This window comes from Idiotropiscis lumnitzeri, chromosome 6 (assembly GCF_059441095.1).
Source record: "Idiotropiscis lumnitzeri isolate Australia: NSW breed Sydney's pygmy pipehorse chromosome 6, RoL_Ilum_1.0, whole genome shotgun sequence".
Taxonomy (NCBI): Eukaryota; Metazoa; Chordata; class Actinopteri; order Syngnathiformes; family Syngnathidae; genus Idiotropiscis; species Idiotropiscis lumnitzeri.
This window is the reverse complement of record NC_142396.1, coordinates 9,848,476-9,876,114: the sequence shown is the minus strand read 5'-3', so window position 1 is coordinate 9,876,114 and position 27,639 is coordinate 9,848,476. Positions and strand designations below refer to the sequence as shown.

Genomic DNA, 27,639 nt, shown 5'->3' with positions numbered 1-27,639 from the left:
ATTCATGGAATTTCAGTTACAAACATTGCTAAAGTAGAAAGACAAAGATTAGAAACAACTTTTATCTCAGCAATGAGTCCACTCTACCCTGCAGTAGTTGCGTCAAACTATTTTTCAGATGTTTTCATAAAAGAGCTGACATGCTTGCAGAGGCCCAAGTCCGTGGGGCATGTGGAAGGTTCCCTGTTGCTGCTCAAGTTTCGTTCAAATAATCATAAAAGTGTGAGAGTCATTTCCTGAAACGTGACCATCCAGCACGTTGATGCGTGCACACAAATGCAAGTGAAGCTGTTGCGCTTCATCTTGCACACATGATGAATGGAATCGAGTCACATGCCTGTTCCTGCGCTCTTCCACCACCCGAGATATCCCTGACAGATAACAGACATGAACATTGACATAAGTTCCTGTTCTTGCTACCATCCACCATGTTGTGTCACAAACAAATGTTCAATTTCAAAAGCATCAATTGACGTTCCTGTTCCTGCTCTCCTCCACCATGTAATAGCTCAAACAGACAAAGGTTTTGGACATCACTCATCTTTCTGTTCTTACGTTCTGCTTCTTTGATCTCATGTTTCTTAGAGATTGTTTTGTATTCTCTACTAGTGTTCCTGATCCTGCCCTATTACACCACACATTTTGTCTAAGACTAGATCGTTTGGAGCCTCTATGTTTCCCATTCCTGCTTTGTGCCACTACTTTGTCTAGGCCAGATGATAGATTTTAGCATCTTTTGGGGTTCCTGATCCTGCTCTCTTCTACCATGTTATTTCCCAGGCAGATCATTGGCAGCAGCATCTAAGGTTCCTGTTCCAGCTCTTTTCTACTACCTTACGTAAACAACCTTTGAAATTCCTGTTCCTGATCTCTTTTGGCATTTTATGTCTCAGACAGATGATGGATTTGAGCATCTTTTAAGATCTCTGTTCCTGCTCTGTGCTAGTATGTTCTGTCTCGGACAGATTAAGTCTTGGGTTATTAATTGAGGTTCATGTTCTGATTTCGTCTGTGTTTGACAGATGACGAATTCACATTTCTTTTGAGGTTCCTATTCTCTGCTCCATGTCACTGTTCTATGTCCAAGACTGGTGATGGATTGGAGCATCTTTTGAGATTCCTGTTGCTGCTCTCTGACGGTTTATGTCTCAGACAAATGGTGGATTGGAGCACCAAGTAAGGGTCTTGTTTCTGCACTGTGCCACGATCTTATGTCTCTGACAGATGATGGATTTGAGCATCTTTTGAGGTTTCTGTTCCTGTTCTCTGCAACTATCTTGTGTGTCAGGCAGATGATGGATTCAAGGGTCCATTGAGGTTCAAGTTCTTGTCCACCATTTTGCATCCCTGACACAGATTGTGGCTTGGAGCATCAAGTGAAGATCTTGCACTTGTTCTCTTCCACCACTTCATGTCTCAAATAGACAATGGACTGGAGCACTGATTTAGGTTCCTGTTTCTGCTCTCTTCCACCACCTTATGTCCCGGACAGATGATGGACGGGCGCGTCGACCGGCTCCATCATCCTGTACTTCTCCTCCAGGAAAGCTTCAGTTCCTTGCAGCTGGATGAGTGGTTTGGTGTGTGAGCCAAGCCGGCTCTCCTGGTTCCTCTTGTTGTAGATGTTCACTCTGTTCTCCAGCTCGGGGCTGTTTTTGGTAGAACCGGTGGGGCTGGGTGGTTTGAGGTTGACAGGGTCCAAGCCCTTCTGGCTCAGACAGGAGTCCTCGGACAGAGAAGAGAGCAGCTCCTGCACTACGGCGCTAGGACTCCCCCTGGGCTGCGGGGCTAGGGCCAGGGGGCTGCTGTAAGGCGGCGGGTAGCAGCGCTGGTTGCTGTAGTCGGTGGATGTGGAGGCCTCGCGCACGGTGGAGCTGCAGTCAGCCACCGATCCCGCCGCGCGACTGCTGATGCGCGATGCTGTCGTGGTCGAGGCTTCACTGGCCGAGCTGTTGGCGCGCCACAGCCGGCTGCCGGACGTGCCGTCGGCGCTCACCAGGGACGGAGGGAGCTGGCTGGGATTGTTGGGCAGGTGGACATCGATGGCCGCCGTGGTGATGACACGTGCGGCTGGGTCAGGGATGCCCATGTCTATGAGAGATGACACAATGACAGATATGAATAGCGAGATGATGAAGTGAACGGGATGTCGTGGATGCTCACCGCTGCTCGGCTCGCTGTAATACTGACTGATGTAGTTGTTCATGTCGTCCTGGCCGTGGTGATCTGAAGACAGCAGAACATACGGCGACACTTCAGAATTGAGAACGAAAATAATTGTGTCACTTAAAGCACCATTAAGTAAAAAAAAAAAAAGTAATAGTGTATTCATTCCAATTGTGTCATTTAAAAAAAAACAAGGAGCTGCGAGGGTCTTACACGATATACGACATTAAAGAATGTTAAAATGTTTTCCCAACTATTGTCTTTACTAATCTTTTTATGATAATTCCTAGGTTGCTTTCCGATCTTCTTTCTTATCCAAAATTCTACATTATTGGGGTGAGCGATTTCTCAGGACTGTCAGCTTCACATGAACAACCTCCAGTTTCAGGTTCACTTGTCTGTGTATCAACAATCATTTGTCTGGCAGGTCTCAAGGCACAGAGCCCACAATTTAGCACTGAAAACACCAAGTGAACGCTGCCTTGTGCACTAAAGCCATCTGATAGCCTACCGCGACAAAGAAGGCGCCTATTCCAGACAGTTACCTGAGGGCCCTCCGGGCTCTCTGACTTTGGATGGCCTGTGATGATCGGAGACCCCAGGGGCCAGTCCGTCCACCTCATGGAAACTGCTGCTCGGTTTATCCCACATATGGTGGATCTGCATGGCTGCTTCCCGCTCCGCCACCAGATCCAGGTCCTGCTGGGCCAGGTGGGCCCTCAGCTGCCGGATTTCAAACTGAAGGGAGAGGGAGAGAAAAGGGGTGTTGACTTCATTTCTTCACGCAGATAGAAGAAGTGGACAGTCGGTATTGTACAAGGCGCAAATCTAAATGGTATAGGATGACAACTCAATGACTGGCTTTGAAGCGATCATCAGAGCTCACAGAGAGCGTATGGTCTGCCACAGTCAATTTGAACTTACATAACATGAATTTATTTAACAAATTTTAAAAAATTAAAGGAGATGCCATCCATCCATTTTCTCAGCTGCAGCTGGGACAGGCTACAGCTCACCCGAATGAGGAAAACGAGGCATAGAAAAGGTTGACGCTTATAATAGTGGTTAGGGGTTAAGGATCGGTTAGGATTAGGGCTAGGTTTGGGGTAAGGGTAGGGTTGGGGTTACAGTTAGTTTTAGGGCTAGGGCAAGGGTTAGGGTTAGGTTTATGGTTTGCGTTAGGGTTAGAGTTAAGGCTAGGGTTAGGGCCAGGATTAGAGGTAGGTTTTGGGTTAGGGGTTAGGGTTAGGTTAGTTTAGGGTTAGTGGTTTGGGTTAGGGCTAGGGTCAGGATTAGGGCTAGGGTAAGGGTTAGGTTTAGGGCTAGGGTTAGAGTTAGGGTTAGGCTTAGGGTTAGTGCTAGGGTTAGGGTTAGTGCTAGGGTTATAGGGTTAGGGTTAGGATTAGGGCTAGGGTAAGGGTTAGGGTTAGGCTTAGGGTTAGTGCTAGGGTTAGGGTTAGTGCTAGGGTTATAGGGTTAGGGTTAGGATTAGGGCTAGGGTAAGGGTTAGGTTTAGGGTTAGAGTTAGAGTTAGGGTTAAGGTTAAGGTTAGGGTTAGTGCTAGGGTTAGGGTTATAGGGTTAGGGTAGGGTTAGTGGTTAGGATTAGGGCTAGGGTAAGGTTTAGGGTTAAGGTTAAGATTAGGGTTTAGGGTTAGGGTAGGGTTAGTGCTAGGGTTAGGGTTAGTGTTAGCGTTAGGGCTAGGGGTAGGGTTAGGGATCGGATTACGGCTAGGTTTAGGGCTAGGGTAAGGCGTAGGGTTAGGGTTAAGGCTAGGGTTAGGTCTAAGATTCGGGCTAGGGGTAGGCGTAGGGTTAGTGGGTTAGGGTTAGGGCAACGGTTAGGGGTTAGGGTTATAAGTAAGGCTAGTGCTAGGGTTAGGGTTAGTGTTAGCGTTAGGGCTAGGGGTAGGGTTAGGGATCGGATTACGGCTAGGTTTAGGGCTAGGGTAAGGCGTAGGGTTAGGGTTAAGGCTAGGGTTAGGTCTAAGATTCGGGCTAGGGGTAGGGTTAGTGCTAGGGTTATAGGGTTAGGGTTAGGATTAGGGCTAGGGTAAGGGTTAGGTTTAGGGTTAGAGTTAGAGTTAGGGTTAAGGTTAAGGTTAGGGTTAGTGCTAGGGTTAGGGTTATAGGGTTAGGGTAGGGTTAGTGGTTAGGATTAGGGCTAGGGTAAGGTTTAGGGTTAAGGTTAAGATTAGGGTTTAGGGTTAGGGTAGGGTTAGTGCTAGGGTTAGGGTTAGTGTTAGCGTTAGGGCTAGGGGTAGGGTTAGGGATCGGATTACGGCTAGGTTTAGGGCTAGGGTAAGGCGTAGGGTTAGGGTTAAGGCTAGGGTTAGGTCTAAGATTCGGGCTAGGGGTAGGCGTAGGGTTAGTGGGTTAGGGTTAGGGCAACGGTTAGGGGTTAGGGTTATAAGTAAGGCTAGTGGTAGAGTTAGGGGTAGGGTTCGGGTGGTGTTTGTGTTAGGGCCCGGGTTAGGGTTAGGGTTATTCATACAATTAGGGCTAGGGTTAGGTTTTGTGATAGGGTTTGGGTTTGGCTTAGTGTTAGGGGTAGGGTTTGGGTTAAGGTTAGCGTTACGGTGGAAAAAGGATTGCAAAAAAGTGCGGAAATTCGAGGAAGAAGAAAAAATGTGGCTTTCATCAAGAAATTTTGAAAAAATAAAAAACGTAGTGGTAGGGATGAACTGAACAGTTTTAAGTTGGGCTCATTTGAATCAGTCAAAAAATGTGGAAATTTGAGGGTAAACAACAAACAAAAAAAACACATTTTGAAAAAATTATGATTGATCACCCTTATTGAGTGAACACTTTCAGTAATCAAGAGATTCTGCACATGATTTCAAGTCCAATATGATTTGAGGAAAAAACGCCACCATGTGAAAAATGAATGTTTTTTTTTTTTCTTTTCTAGTGCTTTATTGCTCTCTGCTGGTACCAGAGTGTAATTACTAGTCGAGCTGCAATTGTACTTACCGCCTGCTCCTGGCAGATCTGAGTGAGGCGATCTAGCTGCTCCTCTCTCACTGCCTTGGCCTTTTCATACTGCTGGATCTCCAGCTCCATCTCCACCTTCACTTGCAGCACGTAGGCTGCGGCAACACGGACAGGAACAACCGTCATTATTTTGTTACTTTTTTTTAAATGTATTTATTTATTTTTGTCACTTTCAAAATAGATAAATTAGTCCATAAAATGTACTGGGGGTCCTTGGTAAATGAAGAAATTCCGATTCTATCATCTATTAGTAATTAATAATATTAGAAATATGATCTATTCATGTCCTTTCTGTTGTTTTAATAACAAATATAATAAAGGTCGTATATATATATGTATATATATAATTTTTTAAATTTTATTATATTTATTATATATTATTATTATATTTTTTTTTATTTTAGTGACTGACTTTGTGATAATCAAAATAATTAGAGAAAAATGGAAATTTATTAAAGTCCTCCTTTTTTAACATATGATTATTTTTTACCACGTCTGCATTTGACCTGACCTATCTAGTCGATTTGAAGGTCTGCCCCCCCCCCCCAGTTCGAAATGGATCTTAAGTGTGTTGTGATTGGCGCTCACCTGCCATGTCTACCACGCACATTGTGCAGTTAATTGGAAACCACAAGTGGGAGCAAGGCTGTTAAAACCAACAATGACTTCCAACAAATAGTGTGTTCTGTTCTCCATAATTGGTTTAACAGTTTGCCCTCAGCGACTGCCTCAGCGGAACAAAAACACATTAATTAGGACATCATAATACCATAAGTCATGTTAAATAAATAAAATAACCAGGAAAGAGACAATTGAGGCAACAAGCTTGAAAGGGCGCACACACGCGCACACAGGAGTGGATCCTGTTGCCACTAAAATATTTGAAATAAAATGCAACAAAAAAGAAGGATCACAAGAAAGAAAAGAAAACAAAATTTGAAAAATTAAATAAAACAAATATTTTGGCTTTGTTTCCCAGTGTGTGTACTTGCTTTCTTTTATGATAAGGATTAACAGAAAAACTATTTCAAGAGTGATGCCTTCTGACCTTGTTTGATGCAAAATATTCTATGGCATGAGGCAAGGAGTCATAGTGACCCATCATTCAGAAATAAAGTTTTGGCATAATGAAAGAAAATGATTTCAGCTTTCCAATGACGTATCAACCATTGCACTAAGCTACTTATGACATCATTATTACTCATGACATTATGCTCACGGCTATGAATAAGTAAGCATGAGACGCCCCATTTGAGCTGCATGTGCACGGTGACGCGAAGCTTGGAAGGTCCAAGTCAACAGTGAATATATTGTGCAGCAAATCACTACAATGAAACTGGAAGTAACCTCTCACGAGTGATTTTTTGGGGGCTTTTCTTTTTCAAATCACAAATAATGAGCACATGCTTTGCCGTCGATATGAAAGTAAACCTTATGAAAATCGGTTGAAAAATAAACAATATCCATGCATTGCCCTTGATGGGAAAGTCGCCCCTATCAACATGGCCGCCGCAGGGGCTTCTTGTATTCATATCAGACATCATTATCCAAACGAATGGCAATAGACCAATTAGAGGCCAATATTTTATAGTCATGAACTCTAGCATAGAGAGATTGTTAATGGAAATTCCTGTAGATTCCCGCCCTACTGTTAGTTCATGGTGACGTCGCATTATTTAAAATGAAATGAACTGAAATGAGCAAATGAGAATTCGTTTTAAATGTATGTTGGTGATTCTCCCCGTTAATATCTGCGGCAATGGCAAGGTAACGAACAATTGTTTTTCTATAATTTGAGATAATTACTGACTTCTTTGTTGAGTAACTTTTACAAAATGTGATTTCTTTATTGAACACTTCACCAATGAAAATGAAACATTTATTCAATGAAAGAGGTAGAAGTTTGACCCACTGAACCATTTATTACTTTGTATCTCCGAATCTGTCTGTGCGACTTCCGACTCATTTTGCTATGCTGGCTCACAAATGTTCTCACCTCCCCTCTTTGTTCCACTCCCCACCCTGCATCTCTTCTACAGCGTACAACTCCACAAACCTTTGCACGCACTGAGTCAGCCTTACCATCAATGACCCTTTTGACCCTCCAGATGCGCAGCGTGATGATGAGGCCGATAGCGTCCCAGGGGCTGCTGGGGCCGTTGGCTACGGTGGAGGCCACCATAGGGGCCAGTGAGAGGACGATGACGGCTCCGTCGAACACCTGAAGCGACAAAAAAAAAAAAAAAATCACTCGCTGAGCGGTGACATTGAGGCAATGACACTGCAGTGAAGGGAGCCCCTGATGCGGGACTAATAGCACCCACGGGAGCTTACCTCCACTTTGTTCTCGATGTAATCCCATATCCCCAGGACCACAATCCTGAAAACGGTCTGAGGATGGAGACAGAGAGAAGCTGACACTGTCGCTAAGATGCGAGAAAACAAGGAGAGCCCAACTAAACCTCCAGAATGCTGGAAGCAGTGCATTCTGGGTCGTAACTCCCAATAAAATGCACAGGTGGTGGCATTTACTGCTGCGGTGCACACGGGTTCATTCCTTGCGGCTAACCAGCTAATGAATTGCAATGTTAGCAGCGCGCTCGTCAAGTCTGAGGAAGAAAAACGTCCCAGGCTGTAAAGGAAGCAGTGATCAATACTTGAACACCTGCGTTTATTTGGAGCCACAAGAACAACAACGCTTGAAAAAGATTATGCAGTACGTATTTGTGTTACGTACGCTCGTATTGGGCAGCACGGTTGACAAGTGGTTACGGTATCGGCCTTATCGTTCTAAGGTGGTCAGTTTGAATCTTGGTTGAAGATAAAACTTGTCATTCACTTAATAGATGATGCGACTTGAATCTTATATTTTATTAAAAAAGTAATTCTTGTGGTATTGTGTATGTATATTAAAAATTTCATAATTCTTGTAAAATGTATATATATTTTTGTCATCACATTCCATAAGATCAAGTTCAAATTAGCAACCGACTAATATGGATTTTTTTTTGGAGGCAGATGCCAATTCTGATTTTCAGAATTCGATATCCGATTAAATCAGTCGATTAATAAAAAAAAATACAATGATTAAGTTGTATATTTTTTCCCCCTGCTTGCAACAAAATATGAATTAACCGCAGAACATTTGACTGTTTTATTTTACAACAGCGAGACAAATTTGCAAATAGAGCTGCTTTTTAGACTTTTTTTTAATGTCATTATCATTGATTTATGTTGCAACGTGGGGAAAAAAAAATCTGGCTATTTTTCAATATCAGCCCTTTTCAAATCAGGTGATTTTTTTAATCAGATGGGCCCAAGTACAGATATCTTTTTACAAAACAGAAATATATTGGCTTTAATAATGTCAATTTTTCTATTATGCTGCACAGTAAATATTTAAAATTCACGCTATTTATGTTAATTAATTTATAACTAATGCTTTTCAGATGAACATTGTTCACATACTCATGATTACATTTTGAAAATTTACTCCATATTTTTACAATGCGAAATATTGAGATGATGTCATGTGTTTCCCACCCACATTAATATTCTTCTTCTCAGGCACCACAGAAGATAATCTAATATCACCTTACATCTGCAAGGGGAAGACTTTGTGTTAGAAAGGTTCCGAAGTTGAGTGTCGTCATTGTTTGTGTGCTTGTTGAATGACTGGAGTCGCGTCGGTGCCGAGCTCTCGCGAGAAGCGCCCGCATACGGGTTACTGGCAAATGCCTGTTGCGCAGCAGTTGTTAGCCGACCACCACTAGCGTGTGACGTGTTCGATGCCTCAGTGTCCGTGTGCGTTCCTGACCTCAAGTGAGTACACTAGTGTATTTATTTGTTTACATCGTTTATTCATCGCGCCGCTGTGCATCGCCATGTCTACTCCTGTCTAGTCTGTTTGTCGTCGTGCGTCTCCGCCATGTTTCTTGCCGTGCTCCGTCGCCGAGCTCCCTTTGAAGTTCGCCGCGTCACTGAATGTGTGCCTTTAGCTCGATGTGTGAATGCCTAAATGTTCCCCGCGGTGTGCTAGTTATATACAAGGAGGTTGTGCTCCACTAAAGCGCGCTCCTTTGTATAGTTTATATAGTTTATACACCTAGGTGCGTCAGGTCTGCTGTAACCTAGGTAATACGTCTGCTGTAACCTAGGTAGTACGCAATCCCTATTGCCGCCGCCATTGTGCGCCGTCCACGGCTGTAGTTGGCAACTGTTTTGCAGTCGATGTGTCTCATTTGCATTTATGTAATTTGCGCATGCAGGTGCATTTTACAGCTTTTGTTTGTTGAGTTGACTTATGTGCTGTTTCTTTCTGTTCCAGTACCACACGCGCTCACTGTTTGCCACACACACTCACTGCTTCCCACCCGCTCATTGCTTAACGAGCTCACTGCCACAAGCTCACTACCCATGTGCACTTGCACATTAGCCCCCTCTCTCACTAGTTCACATGCATCCCAGCATGCATGAGTCCATCACCTCCCTTTCATCTGTGCCCATGTTTTGTCCGCCTGTTGCCTGTGCTATTGCATGTTGATTTGAAGATACGCCATTAAACCCACCAACCCACATCTTGGACTCATCCTTGTGTTCTGACCGACACCCAGGGGTGAAAAGAGCATACCCCCATTGAACCAAATCACCTATACAGTCCACCCCCTAGGCTCTCCAACACTTTAGCTGGCCGTAGACTCACCTCGGTGAAGAACACCGACAGGATGGCCAGGCTGATCCAGTGGATGACGCCGGCGAACTGGGATGCGTTGTTAACTGCAGGGAAGAAGAAACACGATTGGTCGGTTGACTCGCTCACGTGACACCAATGGACGATCCTGGCGCAGCAAGCGCACGCATGTATACGCGTATTTATTGCACTAATAAAACGGATAATACCAGCTGGCATTAAACAAATTCACACTAGTCGCATGCCTCGTGACCTTGCGCGCATCATGGACGAGCGTGTTTGAGCCTGGACTGATGATGCGGATGAAGGTGGCATCGGTTTGCCGTTGGGCACACCGCTTGGCGACGTGTATCAAGAGTGGAATGCTAATGGCACAGTTAGCTTGCCAAGACCATGATTGATCAGGCGCCCACGATCAGAAGACAGAGAAGATAAACTAGCGTACGAGCAATCAATAGCCAGACCGTCCGTACGAGAATTTAGTGTGATTTAAAATGAAAACAAAAGCACAGTGAAACGAGCTTTTACCAATTATGAAATTGGAAGGTAATTTTATGTTAGGGAAGCATGATGATTTAGTGGCTAGCAAGTGTTCATCACTGTTCTTTGGTTTGAAGTTTTTTTCCCTTGCTTTTTGAAAAAGGTGCCTATTTCGATTTTGTTTCCCTTTTCATTAATATTGTTGTTTTTTGTGGTACACGAATATCATTTAGAAAATTGAGAGGCACTATATAAAGGAGATGGTTATGTAATAGGGGCGAACATTTTTTTTTTTTAATAAAATAATTGCTACAGTATGTGTGCTGTATAGTGGCAGTAAACTCAACTCAGCTCATCAAGAAGCAGTTTGGCAAATTCCCAGGGAAAACGTACTGTCAAACTAAACATAAACCAAAGAGAATTACTCATGTATTTAAAACAACCAACAACTTTGTCATAGGAAAACCCCTAATAGCTTAATGCTAACGTATAATGTAAAAAACACTATAAACATGCTAATAATTACCATCAATAGTTGCGATGTTATAATACTATAAGCGATGGATACTTAAACATCAATGCTGAAGCAACACAATCAGAAAGACAATATCACACTAACCAAATGGTTATATTCTTTATCCTTTGCAAAACACGACTACTAGAACAGCAGTTTACTATGTCACTTACCGGACACCTTTGTTGTAAAAGTCTTAGATCTGTAAATTGTATTTACATTTATTTAAATAGGAAAATATGATTGAGAGTATCTCAGGGCATCACTGTATATAAAATAAACTCATCTTGTATGCTTTAGTGCAGCGGCGGTAGTTCAGTGGCGACTCTATAAATGACAAACGATGTAATTACTGACTTTAATCATGACAATGATGACTTGGCAGAAAAGTTAGCAGCTTGTTCGCTGCTCATTCACAACAGCCGCGACATGCTACACAGCGTTTGCAGGTGCAGACAAGCGCTGACGCTCGTCAATTAAAAGGAACAGCTGGACTCCTAAATTTGCATCTGCTTACTCACACTGCAGCAGCTTGGTGTCAACCAGCAGCTCCAGAGTCAGCAGCAGCACCACCAGAACCACGCAGGCCACCAGGATGCAGTTGAAGCCGGCCGACGCCAGGCACACTTGCCACAGCGCCGCTCGGCCCCCGCAGCACGGCTTCAGCCAGTTAGACCTGGAAGGGGAAAAACAGATGATGGGGGGAGGAGCTATGAAGTAATGGGCATCAGGTTATTTTTGGACAGGCGAGGCCTGGTCTGTAAAACAAGAAAGGTCAACATATACATTCAGGATTCATGACTTCAGTTTTCTAACAGCTGGTGTTAGAATGAAACGCCAAACGCAATTCAACCCCCCCCAAATTTAAAAAAAAAATATTTGTTAAAGGGGGAGTTTGCAGTTAAAAAAAAACTAAAACAATTTGTGTCATAATTGTTCAAATTGTCCTTCAAGTTCGGCAGTAGTATTTAATCAATGTGATCTGCAAAAAATAAAATAAAAATAAAAAATCAGTTTTTAGCCCTCCAGGCATACAATCAATGGAAATTAACGTGCCCACAACACCTCACCAGGGAGGTGTCCAGGAGGCATACTAACGAGATGCCTGAGCCACTTCAACTGGCTCCTCTCAATGCGAAGGAGCAGCGGCGCGACTCTCGAGTTCCCCCAGATGACAGAGCTAAAAATGTGCTCTATCAAGAAAAATTTAGGACCAAAAAAAAAAAAAAACCACAATGAAGCAGCCCATCAACTTGCCTTTTAGGTACAAAGCCAAAAGTAGTGGCAGGTTGGCAGCAACTTTTGATTCAGGCTGAAATATCTTACCAAGGATCAATATACAATTTTGGCCTGCTATGGAGGAGCACATGAAAAAAAAAACATTTATGTCACCAAGAGACATTTGTGAAGCATCAGTGAAAAGATGGAAGGAGCAGGATGAAATGGCGTGCAATGTAACTCACACTCTCTGGAATAGAATAATATTTCATCCCGACGTTCTCACTCAGGCCAGGCAGAAAAAAGTATTAATTTAATGAAGCTGTAAAGAAACCTGGTCTGAGAGCAGGGAACATGGCAGTGACAGATCACTCGCGGCACCGAAACTTAATTTTAGGGAAATCGCTTCAAACCTGAGGACCTGAAGTATTTATGAGTAAGTGAGGCCGCTTCAGTGGTAAAAGCAAGCAATTGGGAGGGGAGGGGCTAAATCACTTCAGTAGCTCTCAGGGTCACGGCAGATTCGGATCGTATGCTCAGGCGCGTGCACATACACACACGGGGATATTGCTGGAAGAGAGAGAGAGAGAGAGGAAAGGTTGCTGCTGCTGCAGCTGGTGTGCGCTGCTTCACGAAGACATCAACAGGCAGGGGGGGGAGGGGGCAGATGGAAGGTGAGCTGACAGGAGGGCAAAGCGGAGGGGATTAGATCATGAGGGCGATCAATAGCCGGCCGAGATGGACGTGATGGTGCGTCGGCTGTGGAAGAATGTCCAGATGGAAGAAAGACATCAGGCCGAGTGATGGGTCGAGATGCAAGATAGGTAACTTTCACTCACGTCGTTCTTTCAATCACGGAAGGGGACGGGGGGGGGGGGGGATGCACGTGAAATGACCTTAAAGTTGGATTGCTGTGTTTCATTAAGAGGCAAGTGGAGACCACTCTATCAACACACTGAAGTTATCGATTGTTACACATGCAAACAAAAGGAAGCCTAAAAACAAAAAATCAGGACCCCATGCAAGTTGCGCAGGTCTGGCAGGTCTCTAAATGATCGATCGGAACTCTTGATTAATGTCTTGATTGCACATTTACAACAGAGCCACGTAGGTCAGCAAAAGTGCGCGGCACGCTGGGGCACAGACAATTACATTTTCCCACAAAGTGATTCATCACCGGGAGGCGCCGAGCAAACGAGCGACGGTTTTCTGCATGGCCAACACTTAGTTATTGCAGATGCAAAGTTCAGTTAACGTAGGGATGATTGTACTAATTGGGCACCCAAACGGTTAACATATCAAGATTTAGACTTACACTCACAGGCTAAAACATTAGACGTAGAAACATACAGTGCTGCTTTGCGTTTGGCCTTTGGGTGATTTTTTTTTTTGCGTTGACTTGCAAGCAATGTTATTATAGTGAACAAAGGCCAAGGAAACAATTCCAATGAAAAAAAAGAACATTTTGGTTAACAAAATAAAATGAAAAAATGCGAGCGAGTGCTTTTAAAAATTTTAAAGTGAATGAAATTATTACATTGAAATTATTATAAAATATTTTACAAGCGCTGTGACTAATGACTGATTTAATAATCTTTTAATAAGTCAATTAATCCCTGACTTTATGGACAGGTCTCGGGTACACTGTCATTCAGTTGCAATGTTGATGAATAATATTTTCAACATATTTCCATCTTTTAGAATTAGAATTAGAATTAGAAATCCCTTTATTGTCATTGTACTCAAGTGTGCAACGAGATTAGAGGACTCCCCTCTCCAGTGCAATACAACAATAATTTCTAATGCATAATTTGATGATTTGCAATACAATATTGAAATCCCCTAAATGTACCAGGCTTTGTGGACACACAAATTGTAATCATTATCATCTTCAAAATAACCCGACTGTGAGCTTGCAGGCAACAAAGCAGCAGAGGTTAGAGGACAAAATCTACCTTACACTTTGTTCTAACTTTCTTCACTTGAGTATCTACAGAAAACACACGGGATATGCCAACAAAGTGATATTTGAGGAAATTCATTTGCATACTAATATGCACATTAAAAGCTTAGTGGTAGTATGTGGTATAGTCAGCAGCTACAACATAATGCGCACCTAAAGTATTTATACACCACAAAAAGCACTTAAGTAATAGTTGATTAAATATTCTTAAAACAGTGTCAATGAAAATGGAATCTCATCCATCCATTTACTATCCCTGCTGACATCAGGCAAGCGACGGGATACATCCCAAAGTGGTCGCCAGCGCACAAATTAAACAATTAAAAATTCACACTCACATTCACACCTATTGTGGACATCGTGAATTAACTTAGCATTCATGTTTTTGTAATTCTACTAGTTTAATACACACTTCTGAAATACCATATATGCTTAAAATATCTTTAATAATGTACATAAATATTTTTTCACTAACGATATTTATTTCTGGGAAGACACTGATAATTAATATTTTCTAACCTCTTTTCCAAATTTCCAGGGAAATCACAAATTCCCACCACAATAATTTTTGGGATCTATTAGGTGAAATTGGACGATATTATGTCTTTACTATAGAAAAAAAAACCTGATTCAGCTTCTGCAAAAAAAAAAAACGCCACTCTCAAATGTCATCTATTGTGTCGCACATGGGGCCAAGCGGGAGGGACAGCTTGATGAAGAGGACTGTTCCTCTGAATGTTTGCCATGGAGTCGGGGGCTGGGGAGGGGTAGGATTTGGTAGCTCAGAAGATCTGACTATTTTTTCAGGTGTGTATCAATACAGCAGCAGGTACTGAATGTCATGGAGCTTGGTGCAAAAAAAAAAAAAAAAAATACCACTGCAGCTATGATTCGTACTACTATCGGGTTTGAGCACGACTATAGGCTACAGTCTTCATCTGCGTCCCCATTAGCAAAGTGAAATAATTGCAAGTTTTGATGGTGGTTTGTTGGTTGAGGAGGAATAACTTCACCACATTTTGTAGCGAGGTAGCATGTGGGCCAAGGGACAACAATAGATTTGATACTGATCGAGATGCGCGAAAAGATGATCACTTTGATATAGTGATGGGAAAATGAAGCTTCAAATTTGCTTCATGAACAAGTTCTATTTTTGAAAGGCTGGAATTTTTTTTGTGGAATGATTTTGAATGAGACTGAATGTTTTTGAATAATATTGAATGACTCTGAAATATTGAATGAGGCTGAATGAAATTGAATGATTTCAATGACAGTGACTAATAGTGAATTCTATTGAATCATCATGAATGTTTCGTGACGTCACCCCCGGTCAAAATACGTCACTTCCGGCTTCGTGACGTCACCCCGGTCAAAATACGTCACTTCCGGTTTCGCGGCGACATTTCCGGTTCGTGACGTCACTTCCGGTCAAAATACGTCACTTTCGGCTTCGTTACCTCACTTCCGGTTTCGTGACGTAACTTCCGGTCAAAATACGTCGCCGCGGTTTCGTGACGCCACTTCCGGTTTCGTGGCGCAATTTCCGGTTCGTGACGTCACTTCCGGTTTCGTGACGCAACTTCCGGTCAAAACACGCCGCTTCCGGTTTCGCGACGTCACTTCCGGTTTCGGGACGTCACTTCCGGTCCGCCTTCACACAATAATAAAGTTAAAGGTGTAGAATAACATATGTGTGAAGGCCTCCGCCTTCACACAACAATAAATTTGGAAAAAGGTTTCAAATAATTGACCCTATTTTTTTTTTCCATCACAAAAGTCTGCTATTTGAACAAGGGTGTGTAAACTTGCTGCCCATAAGCACACTCTCCAAACGCTATTATACATCAGACTTATCTCAAAGAGAGCCGTTCTAACCCCTATTAAGGCAGCGCTACACGTTGCCACTATCAGGGTGTTAAGATTATGCAGTCTTCCTTCACATTAATCAAGACAATAATGATTTGAGTGCGCTGTGAAATCACATCTTGAACCTCCATGCAGGAGACGCTGCAGCCAAATTCTATTAATAATAACATCCAGCTCACCGCTGCACACAATCCGCAAGTACTGCATGTGCCCCATGTGGTCCGCAAGAACATCCACCTCCCACATCATCGCCCACGTCTCCTGATGAAGAGCACGGCGAAGCTGCCGTGCAAGACCAAATGTGCTTCTGTGTCTTGTGTGCTCTTGCACTCTTTTCCAAACGCAGGCTGGTACAAAAGCAAACATCAAATACGGAAGCTAAGCCCTCAAATAATGAGACATTCCGTAACGAATGAGAGTTTCATTTTGAGGAATTTACACTTCTGTTAACGGAGCAAAGCTACAAAGTACATTGAGCGTCCTTACAGCTAATGGTTTAATTTCAAGCAGAGGAACCCATCAGAACCAAAAATAGAACCCGAGGTGTTGAGAAATGTCTGGAATGTAAATTACAGCATAAAACATTCTGTCATGGAATTCCCAGCACCTCCTGTAACCGTCACCATGACTGTCGTTGCATTGCGTGAAGAAAGCGCCTGCGTCATTCCTATGATGCAATGCATGCGTCACTCAGGCTGCCGCAACTGGCGACGTTCTTTTTCCACTCCGTGTGCATGTCAAGGTGAGCAATACTGCATTGACAGGTTTGACTTTGACCTCCTAATCAGAAATTCCAATCTGAAACGCTAAGACTAAATGCTCAACCACGGACAGGGTTCTCCCCGGCTCAACATGGCGGCACGGTCGACTTCTAAACAAAAATGATTGAAACGTAGGTTTGCCGTTGTAAGAGTTCTGCTTAGTTTTTCATTGTTCATCTTTTTTTGCTGTAATCTAGAAATTGTTCGTAGCGGTGTATTGAATTCTTCAATCCATTTTGGATCTACTTTTTGATAAGTCACTTTTGTTGGTGACCGTAATTCTCCTGGCCTAGTTATGTGAAAAGAAATATAAAAGAAGAAATTATTAAAGAAGTGAACTGTGAACTCCTGATGGCAGCTGTTCATATTTACCAAGGCGCCTCCTGGAAAGACCAACTCGATTTCGCACTCAGTAGGGTTGTTACATTTGCAGGATTCAATTATTTAACTGGGCAAAAATTAAAACTGGAGTGAGTCAAGATCCATCTGTCCCAGCTCGCAGAGCTGCCAGCGTCCGATCGGACCATCCCAGACTGAGTTGGACATTTGCAGCCCACACAACAAGGCTTGCATGGTGAAATGGCCGATTTGGTTATGTGCCAAAGATGCCAAAAAGGTTGCGAGTCACACTTCCTGACAGGAGCACCACGGACCCTTGGAAAGGCGCATCGTGGAGCGAGCCAACAGCTTGGTGATCATTTAGAAAGCTGACCTTGAGGACAGAAAAGGGAGCGCTACCGGGGTCTAGCTTTTGCATGCCACTAAATATGACGCGGTTTTCTGACAGATATCGACAAAGAGAATAGAAAGCGTACTGAATGGAAATGTAACCAACACATCAGCAGCCAAATCGCTATTTGCTATCATGACAATAATAAATGAATGCAAATCTACGACTCATAGCAGTCCAAAAATAAGGATGTAATGACGAGTAATGCCGAGCACAACGGCAGGATAGATTAGAGCCAATTCTACTTCATTACGGTTAAATCACATTCAGGCGACAACAGGCCACAATATTACTCGAATTTTCAGAATAAGGGTGGCAACATCAGTCATTGTGTGATTACATTCGGGGCGTTTGAGCATACAAATTAGTGAGAACGGGATCTGATTATAATGATTAATCTTGCTCATTTACCGCTCCTGTGTGATCTCTGATCCGACAAGTGAGGAAAAAAAAATAAATCAAAGTGTAGCTCAGTGCCAACTCTTGGACTGAGAGATATGACGTTGCTCTATATATTTGGTTTGGAGGATTTGAAATTGGGACCAGTAGAGATGTGTCAATGGTTAAGTCGATTGGAACTTTGAGTGCACCTATATTGATTGTGGACTTTTGTTTTTCAGTTACGTGACCACCATCTGAGGTGTGGGAATACATTTGATCAAATGGGGCCCAAGATTCTAAAAAAAAAAAAAAAAAAAGAAAAAACTTACTTTTTTGTTTTCCACAGTCACTAATGTTTATTAACAGTTTTATATAGGTTTAATAGGTTCCACAATAATTGAGCCAATAATTCATTGCTAATGAATTTGTTATTTATGAATGATTGTTTTATTGTATGTATTATTGTATTGTATGTGTCATAATTCCACCCTGTTTGTCACTTAATAACATAACTTAGTGAAATATTTTGCAGATCTGAAAGCGATTAATAGCATTAATTAATTAATTTATTTTTTATTGGCTATTATTTCCCCTTTTGGATAAATTTGATATGGAATTTTGTTAGTCCTAAATACTGAACATCTGTTCTACTTAACAACACTCCTTTCATTATTATTTGTAGAAGAATTAAAAAACTTATATCATGAAATATGAGATCAATTAGGTAAGTATTGTTAACTATTTACGTAATGAGCATTCTGTAGTATGTACGGATGCCCCTAAAAGTGAGAAATTCTCTCACAGTCCATGGCTGAACAATCCACTCATAATTGAAATTATTGAAATAGTTAAGCTCAAGTAAAAAAAAAAAAAAAAAAAAAAAAGGAAACACCCGTAACTGGTGATACTATTTACAAGTATTTCTTTGCTCTTGGCAATAAATTTTTGCACCCGCAAAACGAGCTTTTGCAGGGGATTTTTTTTTTTTGCCGGGGAAATACACGAATAGCAACGTTTCTTGCAAGATTCGTTGTCACTCAATAATAGATGATAAACTATTATCCCAATTTTTATACTGAATATTAAAAAAATTTTGAGCCATAGTTTAAATTACTTAAAAATTATTTCTTATTTAAAATACTGTATGTCATTTTTATTTAGCATTTTTAATGGTTATCTTTGGCAAAGCAACTATGATGAAATTTCAGATATTACAAAAATCAAACCATTGACAGACTTCAGATCTTTAGAGACTTTTTAATAACATACCCCTCTCTGTTGTCCTCTTCATCTGGGTTTGAGATGAGCTGAGATCCAGCCAGCGACACATCCAGGGCAGCCAAAGGCAAATCTCTATAGGTGAAGCTAACCAGCTGAACTGGGGCCACGCACTGGTTTTCCTCCTCCACCTGCTGGGAGATCACCTCCAGCTCGGAGGATGCAGCATGCGGAGGGGCCCTGTCATACGAGCACAGGACAAGAGCGGCGTTAGAGTCCCTGTCACAAACTCTGGAGTACCGAGCTGTAAAGTGGGTCATGTAGAAGTGTGTCTCAGAGAACGTTCCGGACAGTTAACTGCGATTTCACTCATCAGGTCCTCATTAAAAACGGGGAAGCCTCGTTTTACTACTAAAACCACCCCACATGATTTAGGTGTTTGCAAATATGAATGTGTTGGCTGGAGTGATGTCTAATTCTGATGAAGGAAAAGTGCAAACATGCTCAGACATTTCTCACTTGCAGTGTGCTCGGATCCTGAACTGCAATTATTATCTGTATGCTACTCAATTAAAGTATATTAGGCATTTTTTAAATTAAATACAGTAATGTTCCAGACCACCCCCACAGTCAATGAAATCTATAATATAGAAATATTAAAATGTTTTTTTTTTTATAGTATTTAGAATTATTTTGTATTATTTTTTAGGACTTTAATGACACTTTTAAAATAAACACATTAAAAAATGAATATTGCGAGAGAGCAAGCACGATCAATAAGACAAAAATTATTGTTCAAAGCAACAGTATGTCAGTCCCTTTATCTTGTTTCTTCCAAGCTAATTTATCATCTCACAATATATATCAATAATCCTGCCCAAAGATGGACATTATTAAATGAACCTACAGCTGTCGGTGTAAAAAGCAGGATGGAAGAGGATGAAACGTTCAATAACCTTCAGCAAAAATTATGCTGAGCCTGAAATGGGCCGACTTCCTGGTTTCACACTTCTTTCATATTGACAGTTTTAAACTAAACAGTATGCCACCATCTACTGGTCGACAATGGAATTACACCCAAAAATAAAGAGATGGCAAAACGAAATACTGTTATGACTGGATTAAAAAAAAATAAATAAATAAAAGGGAAATAGCGAGACTGTGAACCCGGATTTAGGTAATGAGGGGAGGTTTACTGCTCAATGTCAACAAATTCGAAACTTACAATTATATTTTAACAACAACACAATTTCAGTCTCAATCATACACATAACATCGTATGCCATACGATCCAATAAAAGCCTTTCTGGCTTCTCTTTTTCTTGCTCATCTTTCTTGTTTCTTCACATGACATTCAATGGCACGCGAGCTGTCTTTGCGCTCCACGTGTTCTTTGTAAGGTCATCTGTCATTTTATCTGCCAACGAGGTCTTGAAATTTAAATAAACAGGGAGAGTTGTTGATGGGACAAGCTGAGCCAATGGGGAACAAGGAGAAGTCACCCTACAACAGGGGTCTCACGTGGCTTGGCAGTGGTCCCAGTATAGCCCGTGTGGAGATGTGAATAACTCCAGTGATCAACAGCCCGGGCAAAGGCATCGATTACGAGACAAAGACACTGTCTTGGTGTATTGTACACTTTCGGTGTTGGGTTGAGGGAGGACGAGCAGAACCACCTTCCTGCTAAATGTTAATGTAAGCAGGCCTAGAAAGAAAAATAGGTTTTTCCTCTTTGCTTGACCTCATTCTTGATGAGAAGCACTTTCATGGACTCCTTTGAAAGGTTACTTTGACTGGAACTATATAGTCCCACAATGGTGCTGTTTGACTTTGCAACACATGTTGTTGTTACGACGCGGCTATAAAAAAATTGTTGACAGTTAAATAAGACAAACAATATCTTGCATGCATTTGGCACCTCAAGCCACCGGCAAGCAGGACACTAATCAGTCATGACAGACAAACTGTTTAGTGCATCAAAACCACATTTCCGGCCAATCAGAGAGCGGGCCAGCAGCCATTATGACCGGAGCCCAGCAGAGTGGCAGCTTGCCATCCAGCATGGGGAGACACAACTTCACATCTCAACACTTGGCTTCTCTCTAACGGTGCAGGCAAGGGCATTCCACAAACTGTATGTGATCACTTTGAGAACAAGGACGGAACCCGAAAAGCTGCAGAAACAATTTAGTACGCGTGCATTGCTTTCATTAGTCTTCACATCATGTTTTAAATAAAAGTGCAACGTGATTTGTGTTTTGAGTATAAATCTGTAGTACTGCCCGTGATTAGCTTGCAGAGTGTAAAAGCGACTCATAAATTCCTATGCAGGATGTTGAACATGCGAAAGTCCGAACATACGCTTGCGTAAAAACAAGCGCATCTTCATTTTTGTGTCGGGGCAAGTTTAGCTTTCCGTGTATGACAGACCGTGCTAACCAAGGGTGTTGTTTATTACGCACCCCTGACGTACCTGACAATTTGGTGACAGAAAGTAGGCGAGATTTAACCAGGTGAAACCAGGTATAAGTTGTGGCGCAGGTGGTGTAACGTGATTGTGGTGCATTTAATCTAGGCGGGTGGAGTGGGTGGGGGCATATGCTTCTGTCATGCCACGCGCCTCACCCCCGCTTTGATTGGCCGGGAATCATGTCGGCTGTGTTCACTCCCACAACGGCGCAAATGCTTATTTCTAATTGCGCCCATCTCCGAAAATACCAAAAGTAGAAAAATGTTTATATTGGCCTCAATTTGGTTTGTTTGTTTGGAGTGCCATCGACCGCCGCTATTTGATTAAAACATGAGTCTTTATTATTATCCCATTCTTATTCTTCGTTTTTTATTTATCCATTAAAATCCTTGATTGAAGTCTACTTATTGATTTCAACACGTGACACTCTCTCGGAGCTCTTGTTTAAACTTTTACTTTTCACTTTGGATTCGAAGAGACCGTCAGTGTCATTGTTACGGAGTGCTAAGAGTCGCCGTATTTCCAGCCAGCTGTCTGGAAGTCCGCCACTTTGCCCAATAAGTTTGTATCCAAACACTTGGCTGCTGCTTGAAGCGCAGCAATTCACTGTCTTGATATCATCAGCAAACCAAGACAAATGTGCCAAATCAATTACACAGGGACAGGCCACACTCCCCGGCACCAGCTCAGACACAAGCTCCTGACACCAAGTACATTATTTGTACGATCACAGCATTGTTGCCCTGACCTGTACTCCTTGCACAATTTATTGTTATCCGGGGAACAATGGCACTGTAGTGTATTTTTCTCCGTAGACTGACGTGAAAAACGAGTTTTAGCCCTTTTACAGCAGCTGTGAGACGATTGATAACTAATCTGGATATGGGCACGCAAAGAAATTTTTATTATTGGTTTATTTTGTGGTTTTCAATCATTACCATCTAAAATCACAATGCTGAGACAAAAAAAGGAAATGGGAGGATCCCCTTGGCAGTCATAATTTAACAGGTCACTATAAGGGTTGCATGAAAAATTTGAACTTCATAGTCCAAATTGTACATAACAACAACGGACAGCTTTTAAAGGGGAAGTCAACCCCCAAATATTCTTTACAATAAAATGTTCAATGCTCCTTCACGAGTCGAAACATGGCATTCTAATTAATATTGCGTTTGTGGAATATCAATTAAGCCGCTAAATACACCCGTGTTTAGTCATATCTGGGGTGGCCATTTTGTCACTTCCATTGACGGAAAATGACAGCATTATAATATGACATGAATGTGAAGAATCATAAATCATGATCATATATATAAAATGAATGAATATCAAATCATACATATAAAATAAAATGAACTTTTATCATAAATGTCATCCATGATTTCTTGATTCTTGGTTATTTTAGGCCAGCACAGCTTGTCAAAAAAGTTTGGGGGTTGACTTCCTCTTTCAATGAGACTGTTACAAAGGTATTAATATAACATGTTCAATTGTTGTGAAATGGCTATTTGAATTCAAATATTTTGTCTATGATAAAAGAATAAAAACGTGATAAACACAAGCCCAATACTTCAACGGTGATGGACCATTATTATTCCTTGGAATTTTGTGTTAGTGATCATTGGAAAATATAAACAGGGATTTATAAAAAATAGTCATGCATGTCGATATTTATCTGTTTCCTCACATTATCAATGGTAATTTTAGCAAATTTGCCATTTCAGAATTTGCGTATACAACTGCGACCCTTTTGCATTATCAGTATCCAAGAAGTAGCTCTCAGTTTCAAAAAGATTGCTACGAAACATGATTATGTTAAAACACATGTGACACATGACATTTCTTAAATGGTGAAACCTCTCAAATTAGAACTCCAATCACATCTTATAAATGCTTTATTCTAAAATAAATTGTTAGGTAAAAGGAAATTCTATATGTAAATGGAAAAAAAATCATAAAAACCCTATTATTACCTAGATACTCCTTGACCCGACTGCTATAAAAAATAAAATAAAACGTTCACGCCACAACAGGGATGCTACAGTGCGAGGGGGGCATCCTGTCCAAGAGAATCAGAGTTAAAATGCCTCCAAAAACCTTCAGCATTCTGAGTTTGCCATCTGTCGCCTCACTTCCAGGCTGTGGGCTTGCCTGAATCTCACTCAGAACCAGTCATCACCTTCCCACTATTATCTACTTAAGGATGATTGGCCACAATACCGACGTTGCGCTGCCAACTGTTCCAAACGCCCTGCGCCTTTAACCAGAGAACACAGCTGACTGAACCCATTTTGGATTCCCCTCAACTCCGTTCCACTCTACAGCGCCTCCCCTTCCTTCTACCTTCTCTAAGCACCAAGCACGGCTGCCATCAGAATGCAGGGCATGTCTCCGGGACCACACACACATGGAGTAATTATTAATAAAAGAAGATGACAAGTGAGCATTCCTCATGAATGCTAAGAGGTGCCAGCAGACGGGAGATGACTGATATCTTATCCTGGAGATGAAATCCCAATCCCCCCCCACCCCCGCCGTGTTCACGGGCACTCACGGGAGAATATGCAGGTCCCATTGAGCTAATCATGACCCACCAAGATGGAGGTGCCTTTTGCACGAGACGGCGTGCTCATCAATAGCGATTCAGGATTTCACACCCTTTCGGAATAAGAGCTGCGTCCGGGGGTACTTACTGGTGGTTGCTCATGTCGAAAGGCTTCCGAGGGACGTTCACACTAAATCAGGCCAGGTGTAAAATGATAGTCACAGGGATAGTGACCTGGCTCGACTCCTTTCACACCTTTGGAAAAATACAGAAAAAAATGTTGATTATGTATAACGTGAATAGCATATAGTACACCAAATATATTTGCATTCAAAATAAACTCACATGCAGATGCATGATTAGAATTTTTTTTTAAATCTGAACATGTTGCATTTGCTTCTTGGTGGCGGTGTCGTCTTCTCACCTCTGCCTATGCTCTGTTTAACTATTTTCCCAGGGAGCACTAAACTGTAATGGATTTGAAATCTCCCTTAATATACGCTCCGCTCTGTGAATCCGTGGGGCTGAGGAACACCACACCTCTTGCATAGCAAGTACCGAGGGATGCTAGCGAGCTCCTTGTGCTGCGGGACAGAAGGCCATTGAGGTTCGTTAAGAGACAAGCCGCTTTGAATGAAAGAGTCGGGAAAATGGTACACATTGCGAAGATTAGTTGTGGTGTTGACACGAAGCATTGTGCCAAGACGCAGTTTTTACATTTCATGAGTTATTGTCGGTACATCGAGGCATCATCAATGCTCCTCTGCCTCAGAGTCCTCAAGTTTGGGTTTTGAATCTCGACTTGCTCGACTGGTTTTTGTCCAGGTCCAAAAAAATGGATGTTATTTTTGTTTGTAGTTACTGTTCATTTTTAAATCACAGTGGTTTAAAAAAAAAAGTAATGACAGTAATTAAAATAAAAACTGACCATAGCAACAATTATTAGAGCACACAATCAAACCATCGCGTTTGTGGCAAACAAGCTAGCAGGGGCAACAACTATGAGGAGATGATTTACCACCAAATAATTTGACCAAATTTGTTATCTCAGAAGTGAAAAAAAAAAAGGAATGAAATTAGCCATCAACAGTCCTCTAACATTTATTAACTCGCGTGTGATTTTCACGCTAGAATAATCAAAACAACCATGTTGATTAACTTGCAACAATTTGAGGTTTAAAAGTGGCTTGCTAGCCATGTAGCATGATGAGGAAGTACCAGGCTGTTGTGGCTGGTTATATGCTATCAACAGTTTGTTAAAAGAAGGATTTCTTAACTTGCAAATGTCTTCCCCCCCTGCTTTGTTACCAGTCAGACTACAATCCACCAAAGAACACCAAACAAGATTAAACAGCAACTCGAGATTAAGCTGTGTAGCCAGATTTGGCACTTTTCACATCAGTTGTGCTGCTGATCCCACAAATGCATGTTTGCTTAAAATGGGCAATCTTTTTTGCGGGAAATACACAGGCTGTCCAAGAGTATAAATTCCGATCAAGAACCACTGTTTCCACAAAGAAAAGAAACTTAGTCAACGCAATTTTTTTTCAACTGTTTCATAGGAAATAGATACACCTTAAAACTGCTGGGGTTATTTTTAACCCATCTTGGGTTATTTATAACAGCAGAATTAAAGGTGTGCAAACTGTGTAGAAAGTCATTCTAAATAATATTTCATTGTCGAAGCTATTTCTTGGAGCCTATATCAAATCTGACATTGGGTGAATTAGCAATACTGTAGAAAAACAAGCATTTACAATTAACTCATCCAGCCTCGATAAAATGAATGCACTTTTGGACTTCTATAGTCGTCAATGGCAGTGAATGAGTTAATTAACCGAACATGCATTTTTTTTTTGGAATGTGGGAGGAAGCCAAAGTACTTGAAAAAAAATACGCAAACACGGTAATAGCATGAAAACTCCACACAGGAAGTCGTGGCGCTGAGGTTCCAATTCCAGACTCCAGAAGTTCGGAGGCAGACGTGTTAACCGCTAGGACACTATGTTGCCAGATGTCTCACCTTAAATAACATGTTTAACACATGTAAATACTGCTAAAATGAGGTAAATTGGAATATTATATAAAGTTGCATTGATGCAATGCATTTTCTACACAATACTTCCCTAATGATACACAATTTTTTTTAAAGATGAGAAATGCCTAATTTTGTTGCACTCGTCACAGACGTATGTGCATGCAATTCATCCTCAAGGTGAACTGGGCTTGTTGGGAATATTATTTAAAACAGATAACAACTTTCACCTTTTTCCATCTGTGATTTCCATGTATTCCTAGAAGTGTTCCATCATGGTGATGGTTGACTAAAAGGCTGCAATGTATTCACCATCTCGTTTCCAACCAACGAGCCTTGGTCTATTTCTGCACAGGCTCATCCTCATCAAGATGCATTTGCAATCATGTCAAGCGAGGCCGACATAAATTGTGCTCGGAGGCCCCTCGGTGGGATTCTTCTTCTTCCTCGCGATTCAAGCAACACAAGAAAAGAATAAAGGAATCAAACAAATGCACACTAACCTCCAGCGTATGCTTTGTTCTACATAGTGGAAAGTGTGGTCGTGACTCATTTGCCCTCGCAGTGACGACGGGCACATCTCCCTCCTCGCCGATGATGAAGATCACAATGAGAGAAGCTCCGATCTTGGCTTGAGTGGGCTGACAAATCCGCCGAGCACCAGCGTCGCCTTTCCGGGGACACAGCGCGACAAGTAGACCTCCTCCTCCTCCAGCGCGAGGACACCATGCTTCGGCATCGGGCGACACCGTCACCGAGTCCGGGGAGACGGTCCCATCGTGGGAGGGTAGCTCGTGAAGGCTTTTTTTTTTTGTTTTTGGTGGGGGGAGGAGGGGACTTCCACCCCCTCCCACGATCACATCGGGGTCTCCATGTGGACGAAGCGGCTCGCAAACGGGAGCTGTCCAAATGCTGAAGCGAGTGACGACGTCGATGAGAAAACAAGGTCGTGCCAGCACAAAAATAAAAAATGAAAAAATAAAAATAAAAAAAATTAGATATTTTTTAATCAATTACAGAATCATACAAACGCGTTCCCGTATGGACGCCACAGTAGACATTACTTACAGCTCCGTGGAAGCGTCGATGTGGGCAAAAAAAACAAAAAAAAACAAAAAAAAAGTCTTTTTTTTTCACATCCTTCAGCTTCCTCGCGATAACAACACACGCTCGGGCAAAGAGTAAAATGGCCAAAAAATAAAAATGAAATAAGAAAAGATGGGCAAAACCATCTTAGTATACTGTATTTCCATGGTGATTTTTTTTGCCATAACTCTGCCGGGATTGACTATCAAAAAAAATGTTTACTATTCAGGGAAACTTTGCTTTATTTTTATAGTTGAGGCAATAAAAAAAGCAAACAAACAATGTTACATTATTTTTATTGCCGATGACATAAAATAATTAGTAAGGGGAATTTGTGTCCTCAGTGGTAGGTTTGTATGTTTCAGATTTTTTGAGATGGCTCATATCATTCCTGACCCCGCCAAAAGAAAATACAGTACAGTACATAGCAAGTTTGGGTTAAAACATCATAACATCAGACCTGGAAAAAAATGATGCTAATTTGTCTAGGACCTTTCTTATGCCTACGCTTGACATGTTTGAA

The 27,639-nt window shown here is 41.8% G+C and overlaps 1 protein-coding gene and 1 long non-coding RNA gene across 5 annotated transcripts; one reads left to right on the top strand and one right to left on the bottom strand.

Moving 5' to 3' along the window:
- Positions 1-845: 845 nt before the first annotated feature.
- tmem266 (transmembrane protein 266) lies at positions 846-27,196 on the bottom strand. 4 transcript variants are annotated; one of them, XM_088298200.1, is made up of 11 exons: positions 27,099-27,196; positions 26,534-26,942; positions 24,144-24,250; positions 19,032-19,220; positions 11,365-11,519; positions 9,862-9,935; positions 7,494-7,550; positions 7,242-7,380; positions 5,139-5,254; positions 2,712-2,904; positions 846-2,226 (listed from the first exon to the last, which is right to left on the bottom strand). In XM_088298200.1, the coding sequence occupies exons 3-11, from the start codon at positions 24,155-24,157 to the stop codon at positions 1,478-1,480; spliced, it is 1,686 nt and encodes a 561-aa protein (XP_088154326.1). In that variant the 5' UTR covers positions 24,158-24,250; positions 26,534-26,942; positions 27,099-27,196; the 3' UTR covers positions 846-1,477. The 4 variants fall into 4 exon arrangements, with proteins under 4 accessions (XP_088154326.1, XP_088154327.1, XP_088154329.1 ...); XM_088298201.1 differs by having other exon boundaries at positions 846-2,091; positions 2,164-2,226; positions 26,534-27,120; XM_088298203.1 differs by lacking the exons at positions 11,365-11,519; positions 26,534-26,942; positions 27,099-27,196 and having other exon boundaries at positions 846-2,091; positions 2,164-2,226; positions 24,144-24,243.
- On the top strand, positions 8,846-10,646 carry LOC148335148 (uncharacterized). The gene is made up of 2 exons (XR_015844044.1): positions 8,846-8,981; positions 9,487-10,646. It is a non-coding gene; the product is annotated as an uncharacterized LOC148335148 (long non-coding RNA).
- Positions 27,197-27,639: the final 443 nt, after the last annotated feature.

What these genes read in the sequence shown, in the direction of transcription:
- tmem266 (XM_088298200.1), bottom strand. An exon ending in TGACACCAAGCTGCTGCAGT is followed by an intron (nt 9,936 to 11,364) that starts GTGAGTAAGCAG and finishes TCTTCCCTGCAG; the next exon opens with TTAACAACGCATCCCAGTTC. An exon ending in AGATCTGCCAGGAGCAGGCG is followed by an intron (nt 2,905 to 5,138) that starts GTAAGTACAATT and finishes CTCTCCCTTCAG; the next exon opens with TTTGAAATCCGGCAGCTGAG.